The sequence below is a fragment of the Larimichthys crocea genome, chromosome XIII (assembly GCF_000972845.2).
Source record: "Larimichthys crocea isolate SSNF chromosome XIII, L_crocea_2.0, whole genome shotgun sequence".
NCBI lineage: Eukaryota > Metazoa > Chordata > Actinopteri > Sciaenidae > Larimichthys > Larimichthys crocea.
This window is the reverse complement of record NC_040023.1, coordinates 12,204,397-12,217,963: the sequence shown is the minus strand read 5'-3', so window position 1 is coordinate 12,217,963 and position 13,567 is coordinate 12,204,397. Positions and strand designations below refer to the sequence as shown.

The window sequence follows — 13,567 nt, the reverse complement described above, 5'->3', positions numbered from 1 at the left end:
TATTAGCATCATTATTTTCATTATTGTTATTATATTTTGATATTATTATATTTTATTATTATTATTATCATCATTATTTTCATTATTGTTGTTATTATTATGAACGACTCACTACAGTGGATAACAACATTAGTGTCATAAACTACAACAACAATAATATTAAACTACTATTTACTGTTTATCCCTATTTGTAGTTCTGTTTTATATTTTTATAAAACATTTGTATTACTACAGTTAATTTCTACGTTTTGTATAGTTTTGTATTTGTATAGACGGTTTAACTTCTTAACAGTTAACAATATCTTTAATTTCTGTTTATGCAAATGTTTAATTTCGCTACAAATGCTTAATCTTTCTGTACATATTTAATTTAGATTTAATTATTATTAGTCGTACATACATCACGTTTTTTTTAATTATTATTTAATTGAAAATAGCTATAAATGTCTGGGTTGATATCACTTAAAACTATACAATGTATGCATAAAATTATGTTATAAAAACAGTTTGGAATGATTTATTTTTTGTTAGTCTTCAAATTTCAAACATGAAATGATTCATTACAAAAAATGTATAGATATGTACACTTAATATTTTATTACTTTTTCTATTTCTGTACATGTTGTTGTATTGTACACGCTGCTGTTTCTATTTGTTTTAATTAATTAAATAAAAAACTTTTAGCTTTTAGAGTCTTTTATTTTTCCCCCAGTCTTTTATTGTGAAGGTGTCGGCGCGGGGCGGAAATGACCGCGCGGTGTACCGCAGGTCAGAGTGACAGCTTTACGTGAAGCGTGCGTCGTTGCGTCACAGAGTGACGTCAGCAGCGTGTACTCGGAGTCACACCGTGTACCGACTGAAGTACAAATACTTCTTGTACTGCAGAGTCCGTCCTGTTACTGCATGGAGTGTAATACTGCACTGACACGTTTACTGTGTCACTGTCGGTGCTTTTATTTGGAAAAATCACATTTTAGACTCAGTCCCCACAAGCTGCAGTTCCTCTAACGTCCACCTGAGGCTGGCTCCAGAAGTGAGTCAGTCTCCATAAGTCCCCATGTCCAAATGTCCAACTTCACAGCAGAAATAAACATGTTTACAGCCTGGTACAAAAAACAGTTTTGGTCTCTGTAGCTAATTTCCCCGTTCATGACAACTGTACTGAGGGTGAATTTATATACAACTCACCTGTTCACATTATATTAAGGCTTAAAGTTATGCAGGGTTAAGAGCGTGGACGCTTGTTGTTGGGATAATATGAGTAACACAACTCGACAGAATATATCACACAGATCTGCGGACATGTCACACATCTTTAATATGAAAACAAAACAATCTAAAATATCTAAACTAAAGATTATTTTCCACATTTGGCCCGAGCCGTCGTCAGAGCCAAATAAAAACACTTGATCTGTTCCGCTTTCCTTAACATCAAACACACAAACACAATCATAATTACATTTATATTATACATACGTTAAAGTTAAATAACTGGTCACAACTCCCTGTTTGTATACGCTAAAGTTTTATTCAGATTAACGAGAGATCAAGAGAAGCCGTCGACTTCTTTCTGCATTTCCTGGAAAACAAACAAACAAACATAAAAATGTTTAATTAAAACTGTCGATCAGTCGCATCAATTAAAGGTCCAGTGTGTGAGAGGAAGCTTGGAAGAGGAAGATGAGGTGAGGGGTATTCATTTGTGTTTCAGTCATGATAACTGCAAACAGGACGTACCTGGATGAGCTCCGTCTTGTTGTAGATGTTCCGGTGTCTGTAGATGCTCTGGGCCAGCAGAGCGTAGAGCTTCTCCAGCGGCTCCACCTCGGCGCCGTCAGTTTTAGCCACAGCTCTTCTGAGGAGATCCTGAGGAACACACAGAGAGTGCTGCTACCACCAGGTCGCCTCTGAATCGCCCAGTGATGATGAACACCTGGCTGGACTCACCTTCAGCTTGCTGTGGCTGACCACCAGCTGTGACGCTCCCTCGTGGAGGACCTCAGATCTGCCTCTGTTGAACAGCTGGATCTGCTCCATGGCCGCCTTGTTGGCTCTCGTCTCATTGCTCTGACTCTTCTCTGAGGAGGACGAGGCACGAGCGGTTAATGCAGGACTCTCATTTGAACTCTGCATGTTCAGGGTTTACTCTGAGCAAACTAGGACGGCGACGGTGTTAGTCTCTGTGTTTACCTGTTCGATAAGGAAAACTTTTGCTTTTTTTGGTTTAACAGAACGTAGGGAAGTCGTCGGGAAGCAGCAGTCAGCAGTTTGTGCTTGTGTCCAGAAACACAGAGGTTCGGACTACTCGGCGTCCTGGCGGCCGTGGCGTGAGGCACAGGCGTACTTTAAGGGACCGTTTGCTCGTGTCGATGCTGCGAGCGTCAGTTATCTCAGATGTGGAGAGTATTTGATCGAGGATTGTCGCCGGGAAAAGTTTGACGACATTTTACGGTTCATCGATCTGATCTGAAGCTCGCCTGACTTCCCAGATGGTTCTAAGTAACAAACCATCAGGTTGGTTGAATCAGCTCGCCTCTGATCGCTCTCTCCAGGTGTTTCCTGGCTGAGTCTTCCAGGTTAAAGACGTCTCAAACTGTTAATTTGGAGAAATCCCGCCATGCCGACTGAAACCCTCACGGAGCGTTTGAAGTGTGTTTCAGAGAGACGGTATCAGACAAAGTGTTTTCAGCTCAGCTCTGTGTCAGCTCGGCTCGGCGCCCGGAGCCTCCGAGTCTGAAGCGTCGGCCTGTTGGAGCTTGTTCAGCGGCAGCAGCAGCCGTCTCACTTTCACTCCAGTTTACACACTTTGCATCTGCAGAAGCAGCGTAGCTCAGCTTAGTCTGGAGTCACTGGAGTTAGTAGAGCAAAGCACAGCGGCGTCCCCGTACAGGAGCATACAGACCTGTATTGCTCAGGCGGACCCCGTTCGCCATCATCTTCAGGTTCGGCGGGGTCTTTGAGGCCCGGGCTCGGTCCCTTAGGTTCAGCCCCCCTTTGGCGATGCTGTCGCCGGGCTGGAGGTCGAGTGAGCGGTGGTACCCGTTCATGTGGACTCCATTTTGTACAACTGTGATGCCGTTCAAGTCGTGATGATGCCCGTTCACAGCGGCTGCTTCGCCGTCGCTGCTCTCCGGCATGGCGGATGAGCTCGGGCACACGGAGCCGCTCACCGCTCGCATGTCGATGCCTCCGTTTTCCACCGGTCCTGACCCAGAGTTGCCTCGGCTGGACACAGAGGACGAGGAGAACAAGGAGGAGGAGGAGGAGGAGGAGGAGGAGGGAGGGAACGGCAACTTCTTTCTCTTGGGTTTCTTGATGATGCCGGTGCTCCACTTGGACTTTCGTTTGTAACGTTTCTTCTTACGAGCTGCAAAGACAAACGAGAGGGGAGGGAGGAGGAGAGGAGAGGAGAGGAGGAGAGAGGAGAGGAGAGGAATGAGAGGAGGAAACGAGAGGATGATAGGAGAGGAGAGGAGAGGAGGAGAGGAGAGGAGAGGAGGAGAGGGTGAGAGGAGAGGAGGAAACAAGAGGAGGAGAGGAGAGGGAAGGAGAGGAGGAAACGAGAGGATGAGAGGAGAGGAGGAAACAAGAGGAGGAGAGGAGAGAGGAGAGGAGAGGAGAGAAGAGGGAAGGAGAGGAGGAAACGAGAGGAGGAGAGGAGAGGAGGAGGATGAGAGGAGAGGAGAGGAGAGCTCGTTAGGAGGAGCAGAAAGTGAAGGCCGGAGGATGACGAGTGGAATCAAACCTCTTCGTCTCGCAGCTCGATCTTCTTGACTGTTGGTCTGAGCTCTGCCTCACTTCACTGATGCTTTGATGGTTAAAGTCAGACTCTGCAGCTTCCTGTCCTGTCACGCAGCTTCACTTTCACTTTTGTCTGACGAGACTTTGAAATGAACTTTGTGCTGCTGAGTGTAACTACATTATGTGTTTGAGTATAAGTTAAGTAAGTTTTAATCTCTGTCTGTAAAGTTTATCATGTTTCCTCGAGGTTGGAAGTCATTTAAACGTTGCGATCTGACAAATCGTCATCGCTTTGCAGACAGTGATGCTTCGTCATGTTGTCCCATGTCTCCGTTAAAAGCTAAAGCTCGTCCGTCATGGTCGTGGACTTACGTCGAGGTCCGGGACTGTTTCTGCTGAGCGTCGAGCTGCAGACGCCGTCGGCCTCCTCCGAGTTGGTCTCGCAGGAAGAAGCTGAAGACAGAAAATAAGAGTTCATGCTTTACAGGCTGGATGGTGAGAGGAGGAGCAGCTCGCTGCAGGTCTGTGGTTATCTGACTGAGAGTGAGACAGCTGCAGGAAGTCTCACCTCGCGTGATGCGAGACGCTTTGATCTCCCTGCAGTGTCTCTCGAAGTCCTCGTCCAGCTCGTCTCTGATGATGGCGCGCATCATGTCCTTCAGGGCGTACGCACGGTGACGGATGTGGCGGTCTGACACGCACGCACACACACACACACACACACACACACACACACACACACACACATACACACACAGTTACACATAAAGAGTAAAAGATATAAACTTTAAGTTGAACTTGAATTTAAGTTGAATCAATTTTTAAAAATCCATTAATCGTGGACAAACGTCACAAAACACAAACGTCACAGTGTCCCAGAGCTCAAAGTGAAAACTTTAAATGTGTCCAAACTCAAATATATTTAATTCACAGCTTCATTTTCTTCAATATAAACTATAAAACTGTCACATCTGCATGATTTGCCTCTTTCACAGCTTCTGTTTTATTTCACCTGTTCTCCCCTCATCAGACCGAGAGCCAGACGAGATAGACCTCCAGCCTTCACGTGGCTGAAACGCCTGGTTCTCGTATCTTTGGGTTCTCGGCGTGAATCGCTCTCGGCTGTCACTCACCCATGGGGTCGCTGTCGGGGTTGTACTCGAGGGCGTTCTGCCAGATGAGGTCGGCGTCTGACATGAACTCTCCGACGGTGACGTACTTCTGCTCGTCAATGTTGGTCAGCAGCGTGGAGAGGTCCATGGGCTTCTTGATCACCAGCAGGTAGTCCGGGACCTGGACATGGTGGAGGCGGGGAGAAGGACTAAGCACTAGTACTTATTTATATGCAGACTTCCTCCTAAAATGCCGACAGGATCAGGAAGTTCACCTCCTCGATGTCGACCGGTTTGGTGAAAGCCTTGAAGCGGCGGTCCAGACTCAGGTGCTCTGTGACATTGCGCAGGAACAGGCGGAGCTCTCGCAGCACGTCCTCCTCCTGCTCCTCCAGGCAGAGGCGCTCCTGCTCCGACAGCTGGCGAGGCGGAGGAGGGGGAGCCACGGGGAGGATCTCCAGGGCCTGATTCACTAAGGAGGAGGAGGAGCTCATGGTTTAATCTCGTAACGGACAGGTCAAAGCATCTCAACAACGTGAGGTCACATACATGGTTGTTTCTTGGAGGACGGAGCCTCAACGGCCTGGTTCAGAATGAGGTCCTCGAAGAAGTTGGTCCTCTCCAGCTGGGTGGGAACGCTGATGGTGTAAACCTCTCCGTACTCCTCCCGAAACAGAGACTGGATCTGAGGAGAGAAGGTTTAACTTCCTGCCGTCAGATGTGAGAGGAATCCTGTATCATTTCTGACCCGGCTGCTCACCTCCGGGTCCAGATGTTGATGGGAGACGCTGCAGGTGGCGAGGAGGAGGATGGGCGAGAAGGAGGGGATGCTGCTCAGCAGGCTGAAGAAGGAGGCCCTCAGCGAGGCCCCGGCAGTCTCCCACCACTGCTGGATGTGTGGGATGTAGAGGATGCTGGGAGACGTACGCTTCGCCTCACAGAACACCTGAAGAGGAGAACAGCGTTACCATGGAGACCACACAGACTCCGGTCCACCAGCTCAGCATGCAGTTTCCTGTCATCACCACTAGATGTCACTAAAGTACAGCTGAGCTGACTGAGTCACCTGGGCGCAGGTTTCCTCCGGGGAGGTGCAGCTGACTCCAAACAGCACGGCGGAGTCCAGGCTGTGGACGGTGAAGCGCTCCAAAGTGTGCAGCACCGCAGGAGCCAGGTGTGAGGTCTGACCGGCGCCAGGGCGACCCGCCAGGAGCATCCTGGGACGGTAGGACGTCGGGTGTTTGACTGCACTCCTGCAGGACAGAAGGAAAGTGAGTTTACAGAGTCCAGACATCTGCTGGTCTACATCTCGATGAAGTGTTGCTCGGACTCGCCTGGCAAAGTGCAGGAAGTTTCTGCTCTTGGTGGTGGAGGGTGCTGAGATGCTGGAGATCTCATCTCCACCAGACATCAGGCCGTCGTCGAGGACACCAGAGGTCAGATCTGGTGAAGAAAAAAAGACGTGAACAAGATATTTCATCAGGACTGCAGCAGGAGCATCTCCAGCCGTCAGCTCTGCCTCACCCGGCTCCCTCTTCCTCTTCATGCCCTGCTCTGCGTGGGGGAACAGCCTCTGCAGGGCGTCCAGGATGTCGCGCAGGGCGGCTCCCAGCAGCGGGTGAACCACGGGCGACAAGGGTTTGGCGGGCGAGGCGGCGAGGCGGTGGGAGGCCGGCGACATCTTCCTCATGGCCGCCACAAAGTCGCAGCTGCTGACGGTGATGGAGGAGACGTCCAGCAGGAGCTTCTGGGAGGTGCCATAGATCTGCGGGTAGCGGCGGCGCAGAGCGCACAGCGCCGCCTCGGTGCACACCGCCCGGATGTCAGCGCCACAGTAACCTGAGAGACAGAGAGGGACGGTCAGGATCCATAAGTCCAGCCCCTTTCTGCTCTGTTGAGCAAACTTATCTTTTCCTGTACTTTGAAATCATTTAAACGTATAAAACCCGCCCACTTTTAATAACCAGCTGTGATTGGTTCGGTTCCTGGACTTTAGAATAACTTTCCTCACTTGGTGTGATGATGGAGTCTTTCTTACCGACACATTTCTCAGCCAGTTCATCCAGGAAATCTTCAGACGGAGGAGGTTTCCACTGCCGGGTGTGGATTTTCAGAATCTCTTTACGAGACTGAAGCAAAGAAACAGACACCTGAGTCGACTGAAATACAGCTACTGTGTGACAACAACAGAATTATTCAACATTTCAAACATCATGTTTGTCCACGCTGAGAATAAATGAACAAACTCAAAAACACTAATTATTGTGGCCTGAAGATAAACGAGCAGGGTGGATTACTTCACCTCTCTGTCCGGCAGCCCGAAGAGGAACTCCCTGTCGAAGCGTCCGGGCCGCCGCAGCGCCGGGTCGATGGAGTCCAGCCGGTTTGTGGCTCCGATCACCACGACCTCACCTCGGCTGTCCAACCCGTCCATCAGAGCGAGGAGCGTCGACACGATGGAGCTGCAGGATGAAAAAAGTTCTGTATGAAATGTTTTGTTTCTTCATTTCCTGCAGTTTTGTTTGGTGCGCTTGTCGTTCTGACCTGTGTATCTGATCCTGCCTGCTGGATCGGACTGGAGCCAGACCGTCGATCTCATCGAAGAAGATGATGGAGGGACGCATCTGATACGCCTGAGGACGACACGCAACGACACAAATAAAACTCGACTGTGAGTGTCGGCCAGCAGGGGGCAGCAGGTGTGTTTTCAGGTGTGTTTGTGTCACCTGTTCAAACAGCAACCGAAGCTGGCGCTCCGACTCGCCCACCCATTTGCTGAGGCAGTCGGCTCCCTTCCTCATGAAGAAGGCCACCTTCCTGTTGCCGTGGCTGCACTCGTTGGCCAGCGCCCGGGCAACCAGTGTTTTACCCGTCCCGGGAGGTCCGTAAAACAGACAACCTCTGCAGAGAGAGAGAGAGAGAGAGACGGGCAAAGAGGGTTCAATTCCCTGCTCAATGTCCCTCAATAGATGCAGGTTTGTTCCTGTGTGTCACCTCGGAGGCTGGATCTTGAAGTTGTCAAAGACCTCCGGGTAAAGAAGCGGGAAGACGACCATCTCCTTCAGAGCTGAGATGTGACCCGACAGACCGCCGATGCTATCGAACCCGACCTGAGGAGGGAAGGGAAGCGGTGAGTCATCACAATCCAACGTGGAGAGCAAATGCTGCCAAACGTCTAAACTCACCGATTGGTCGATGGCCATGGGATCGATGTCAGCCAGGCCGGCTCCGGCGTTCATCTTGTCCCTGCGAGTCCCCAGACGGTCGTCTGTACGCAGGCCCAATCGACGAGAGCTGGCAGGAAGAACCGACACAAACACACTCACACACACATTTAATCAACGCTGATGAAGTTTGTGAATGTTGATGAATGTGTCTGTATTAAAATAAGGATAAATCTTCTGTGTGTCATTCATACGTCTGTTCTCTCACTATGTAACTTTGGGCTCCGGGTCGGGAGAAGTACGTAAAGCTTTACAGCACTAAGTCACACAGCAGCAACTATTTCACTGATTCTGGTGAAACTGGATCATATTTTATGGAGGAAATGTTTTCTGGTTTTCCCTCTGATGTCCTCCGGCTGCTCCGCCTCAACATGTGACCTGAACGACCCACAAGAGGGAGGGGTGAGACACCGACCCACAGGTGTCCTTAACGACCCACAGGTGTCCTTAACGACCCACAGGTGTCCTAACGACTCACAGGTGTCCTAACGACTCACAGGTGTCCCTAACGACTCACAGGTGTCCCTAACGACCCACAGGTGTCGTAACGACCCACAGGTGTCCTAACGACCCACAGGTGTCCTAACGACCCACAAATGACCTCCACCTGAACTCTGTGAGTTTCCTGATGAGCAGTGAAGTAAACTGCTGACAACTGTAGCTGCTGTTAGCTCATGTTAGCTCAGTTTGTTAGCTGCTCGGACTGTGAGATCAGTCACCTTAGCTCTGTTTACAGTCTAGACCTAAATTTGTGCTCAATGCTGCGTTGGTGTCGGTTCATCACCGACACACTGACCTGTCGGAGACGTTCTGTTCTTCGTGATCAGAGTCGTCTTCATCCGACTGATTGGACCACACACCTTTAGTCGGTCTGGAGGATGAAATGAAAAGAAATGAGGACACAGAGGTGAATTCAAATGTTGCTCGATGGAGCAGCTTCAGCTTCTGACATTTTCTCTCTAAGTTTCTATAAAAATAATTACAAAAATAGGCCAAATATGACCGAAGCACCTCATCTGTCTCTTTTCTAATAATCTGATAAACATCGTGTCTGTTGGTTCTGCCTGCTCTGACCTGAAAGCTCCTCTGCGGGTCGTGTTTGGTCCTGAGGCGCTGATCCTAAAGGTTCCTCTCAGGAACTCTAAACAGAGAAAACAAGAACGTCAGACACAAAGAGGATGAAGACGAGCAGGAGCAGCGTTCAGCTTCAAGTCAAGTTGTTCTGGATGATCGCTGACAGCTCACCGCTGCTCGGTCCCTGGTACAGCACCGAGGCTCGGCTCAGCTTGGCATCAAAGTTCTGGTCGGTGCTGCAGTTGCTGTCTTCGTCTGTGGCCACTTCCTGCCTGCTGTCCTCGTCATCGACTCCACCTGTTACACCATCATTTGTACGATTAATCAGGAGAGCACATTTACATGAACGTGGCGTTTTGAATGATTCGCGGTTCGTGCGCACCGCTGTCGTTCTCACTGTCGCTCTGTGACGGCACCGGCGTTCTCCTCTGAGCTTTAGAGTAGATCTTCTGCAAGTTCATCAAACACAAAAACTCTGTTAGGAAAGAGGCGGGTCAAAGGTCAAAGGTCAAAGGCTGCACGTGTTTATCGGCGAGGAAGCTGCAACGAATATTTTGCAGCTTTTCTTTGTCATTCCTGATCATAAATGAAGAATCTTTTTTACATTTTATGAACTAAACAATCAATTAATCTTGAAAATAATCGTCAGATTGGGTGAATTCTAGCCTTCACTTTTCTGCACGGTCACATCTCAAACTTCATGTGGCGAAAACGAACAAAGACACAAACAAGGCGCATGCCTTCCAATATGTTGGCAGCTGATAGAGATGTCGCCCACTCCCCAGAGGCCGCGAGCGGAGGGAGGGAGGCAGGGCGCAGCCGGGTGCACCACCCTCACGGAGGCCTGATAAGAGAGGCAGCACCCAGAGAGACAGAGAGTGAACCAAACACTTCTGCTCTGTGTGACGGTGCGAGCGTGTTCAGGTTTTATAATCTGAACTAAAACAATTAAACTGCAATCTGTGCGGAAAGACGTGACGTGAACACGAGCTGCCAAACTCTAGATATTCAGATCAACTGGAACATTTTCAATATTTCATTTAATATTTTAATGATGTGACAAGATGTGATCTGACCACACACACACATATATACACTGTATATAGACTTACTCCTTCCTTGTTGTTGCTGAGCCACCTCCTCTTCTTCATGTTGTCCATCTTCTTCAGGACCGACCTCGCCGTGCTGCAGAGAGAAACGCAGAGTTTAAAAGATCCAAACTTAAGCTGGAGACACTTCAGGACGCCGGGGGACGCTCTGATTTATCAGCTCATAATAAGAGCGCTCCGCGGCTTCGAAGGCTCGGTCATCTTTTGCTTTCAGCTGTGCACGAGAGACAGCGAGTAAGCCCTGATCAGACCTCAGTGATGGATGGAGATCAGAGATGTAAGCTGGTGCACGGCTCTTTATGTGACAACAAGTTAATAGTAATTAGTAGTTCACGGTGACGTCGCAGCTTTGCTCCTTTCCCCAGTTAACAGTTAACTTCTCTTCTCAGAGCCGTCTTACTTTGTGCCGATGCCGTCGAACATGTTGGAGGCCTGATACCTGCTGGTCGGTTTGGTCGGCCTGGAGCTTCTCCTCAGCCTGCTCCCCTGGCCTCCTGCACACACACACACACACACACACACACACACACACACACACACACACACACACACACACACAGTCATACGTGTTGATGGAACAAGATGCATCAATCGTTTTTACTTAATTTGATCATTTTGTTTGTGACTCTACTGAAACAACATTCACTCCACCGTGAGCTCAAACAATAACAAAAGTTGAGATATTCCTTAATTCCTTATTGAACTAACAAAATAAAAGCTTTGCATGTCAGTTTTCATCCTAAAAATGAAAAAGAGGTTTGAATCAACGCAACAATGAACCTGTGCAGACCTGTGGTCTGTGTTGGGACACGTGACCTGGTTACGTGTTACGGTTAGGAAAAGATGATTTGGATTCAAACAAAAACTCAACGTCGACGTTTATCGTGATGCAGAAACAACTTGTCCAGATCTCGTGTTACCGTGGAGACACAGCCACGTTAACGCGAGGTGCAAATGTGTCGCGATCAAGCGGCAACCTCCGGGTCTGCGAAGCGAAACCACAAGCTGCAGTTCCTCTAACGTCCACCTGAGGCTGGCTCCAGAAGTGAGTCAGTCTCCATAAGTCCCCATGTCCAAATGTCCAACTTCATGTTTACAGCCTGGTTTACTTTCTGACTGCTGTGAAGAGCTCAGCTCATTCCAGGACTGTTTTTCCAAACCTCCCTGATATTCCAGGATGTTCTCACCTGCAGCGTTTTGGAGCCGTGGAGATTTCCTGTGAACACAAAAGCAGCTCATCACGATCTCCTGTTAATTGACTCAGTGGTTAATTGACTCATTGAGCAGTGAAACATTCATCCTGCTCTGACCTGACGACGGCTCTCGCTGGTTCCTCGTGGTCGACGTGGTCTGCGGCGTCGAAGCCCTGAAAACACGTCAGAATGAATCCATTTAAATTTGAATGTTTTTAATTAGCTGATAAATGTTAAATTATTTTTACTAACCTCTTCTTCTTTTTTATTTATTTACCAAGTATGCACTTGAGTATTTTCTACTTGCTGTTTTCACCTTTGTTAGTAGTTATTAGGCTACATCACCACAGTTACATATATACATACATAATATATACATAACAACATATATTTATACATCTTTAAAGACATAAAACACAATTAAAATAAGTAAGTTTAACATTATTCATAACCCACCAAATGAAATCATTATAATGATTATTATATTATTTATTTTAGTATGGAACAACACAATAACTGTATGAATTGTTTATATTCCCTATTAAAATTCAAATTAGGAGACAAATTTTTTTATTTAACTTTTTAACTTCACTTCATTATTTGTTCATTAATCTAACGTGTACTATTTATCCTCGCCTCCATAGTAACTTGTATTGTGTTTATTAACTAGTTTAACATAAACTATATATTATTATCACTCACGTCGGTCCAGCCCGGACTCAGTGCCCTGGTCTCTGGAGGAGTCGGCGGCGGGTCCTCGGAGCTCTTGGCCGGGCTCCGATGCCTGCTGCCGCGGCTGCTGCCCTCCGCGTCCCCGGTGCCTCTGCCGCGGAGCGTCACCATGGTAACGCCGCACACACTAACAGCTTACCGGCGGGACTTTAAAAAAAAAAAAAAAAAACAGACGCAGGTGAATCCTTTTTTTTACCCTTTTTTTTCAGGTGTCTTCGCGGTCGGTTTGCTCAGGTGAGCTGAAGCACACACACACTCACAAACACACTGATGGACGAATAACTCTACCTGTCTTGTGTGTTGTGTGTTATGTGTGTGTGTTGGATTTTCCAAAAAAGACGCCCTGTGACGATCATTAGAATGAGTGTGTTTTTGTATTTGATTTGTATATTATGAGGTTTTAGAGAAGAGGGGTAGGTATAATTAGAAATTTAAAAAGTTAGAATGAGGATAATTAAATTGTATGTATGAAGAAAAAGGAGGTGTGATAAAAGGTTAAAGTGGCCCGGGGATAGATATATTGTGGGTGGTTTAGGGGATTAAGTAATTATAAAATAGAGATATGATAGTTAAATTATATTTGGATATAAAGAATTTTAGGGTTATAATTTAAAGTAATTTTAAGATTTATAGTAGGTTTTATCAGGAAAAAAATTAGGATATGGGTAATATTATTATTATTGTTTAAATGGTTATCTAAATATGTTGAGATGGGTGAATTTGTGTATTTATAAGGCATAAGGTTGTTTGTTTGGTGGAGAGTAATTAGGTGTGTTGGAATGAATATTTGATTTTTTTTATGTTTTGTATTTGGTTTTGGAAGAAAATAATTAAGTGATATGGTAAATAAATGATAATTTTAAAGGGAAATTAAATTTGGGTATATTTTTTAAGAGAGAGGAAGGGAAAGGAGGAAAGGAGGTAAATTTTTAATTGTATACATGAAGGATTAGGAATGAAAAGAAAATATATTGGTTATAAGGGAGTGATTGATTATATATTTTAGGTATATATAATATTTGTAGGTAATGAATTTTTATTTTTTGTATGAGTAAATTATAGAAGTATTATAGAATTAAGAGGAGTTTTAATGGGGATATTTTATGTAAAAAAATATATAATTTTTCATAGTTTGATATTGTATATCTATTTTAGAAGTTGGATAATGAATGATAATATTTTTGCAAGAATTAATTGGAGTAAAATATTGATGTTCGGTGGGTGGAAACAAGTTAATTTTAAAGAGAGGAAGAGGGGAAGATGAAGAGGGACTATGTGGGTTGGCCGATAACGTGCGTGCGTAAACAAAAACAAATAATAATAAAAATATTTAAAAAAACACAGAGAGACAAACAAGGACAGGTGTGTGCACACGTGGAAAC

The 13,567-nt window shown here is 46.5% G+C and overlaps 1 protein-coding gene across 4 annotated transcripts; it reads right to left on the bottom strand.

The window, feature by feature from the left end:
• Positions 1 to 1,506: 1,506 nt before the first annotated feature.
• On the bottom strand, positions 1,507 to 11,666 carry LOC104934237 (ATPase family AAA domain-containing protein 2-like). 4 transcript variants are annotated; one of them, XM_027286598.1, is made up of 25 exons: positions 11,571 to 11,646; positions 11,448 to 11,476; positions 10,661 to 10,754; positions 10,264 to 10,336; positions 9,534 to 9,600; positions 9,323 to 9,448; positions 9,152 to 9,218; positions 8,874 to 8,948; positions 8,039 to 8,147; positions 7,848 to 7,963; positions 7,398 to 7,754; positions 7,156 to 7,315; positions 6,892 to 6,982; positions 6,378 to 6,692; positions 6,188 to 6,296; positions 5,920 to 6,106; positions 5,614 to 5,799; positions 5,403 to 5,538; positions 5,129 to 5,325; positions 4,875 to 5,034; positions 4,310 to 4,432; positions 4,114 to 4,194; positions 1,948 to 2,078; positions 1,738 to 1,866; positions 1,507 to 1,579 (listed from the first exon to the last, which is right to left on the bottom strand). In XM_027286598.1, the coding sequence occupies exons 3-25, from the start codon at positions 10,681 to 10,683 to the stop codon at positions 1,547 to 1,549; spliced, it is 3,051 nt and encodes a 1,016-aa protein (XP_027142399.1). In that variant the 5' UTR covers positions 10,684 to 10,754; positions 11,448 to 11,476; positions 11,571 to 11,646; the 3' UTR covers positions 1,507 to 1,546. The 4 variants fall into 4 exon arrangements, with proteins under 4 accessions (XP_027142399.1, XP_027142397.1, XP_027142400.1 ...); XM_027286597.1 differs by lacking the exons at positions 1,507 to 1,579; positions 1,738 to 1,866; positions 1,948 to 2,078 and adding an exon at positions 2,135 to 3,367 and having other exon boundaries at positions 7,398 to 7,486; positions 7,580 to 7,754; XM_027286596.1 differs by lacking the exons at positions 1,507 to 1,579; positions 1,738 to 1,866; positions 1,948 to 2,078 and adding an exon at positions 2,128 to 3,367 and having other exon boundaries at positions 9,549 to 9,600.
• Positions 11,667 to 13,567: the final 1,901 nt, after the last annotated feature.

Excerpts from the sequence above, each read along its gene's own strand:
- LOC104934237 (XM_027286599.1), bottom strand. The coding sequence starts at position 10,683 with ATGTTCGACGGCATCGGCACAAA. Across the intron at positions 10,337-10,660 it reads TTCGACGGCATCGGCACAAA|CACGGCGAGGTCGGTCCTGA; the intron begins GTAAGACGGCTC and ends TTCTCTCTGCAG. Across the intron at positions 4,195-4,309 it reads AGCGTCTCGCATCACGCGAG|CTTCTTCCTGCGAGACCAAC; the intron begins GTGAGACTTCCT and ends TTCTGTCTTCAG.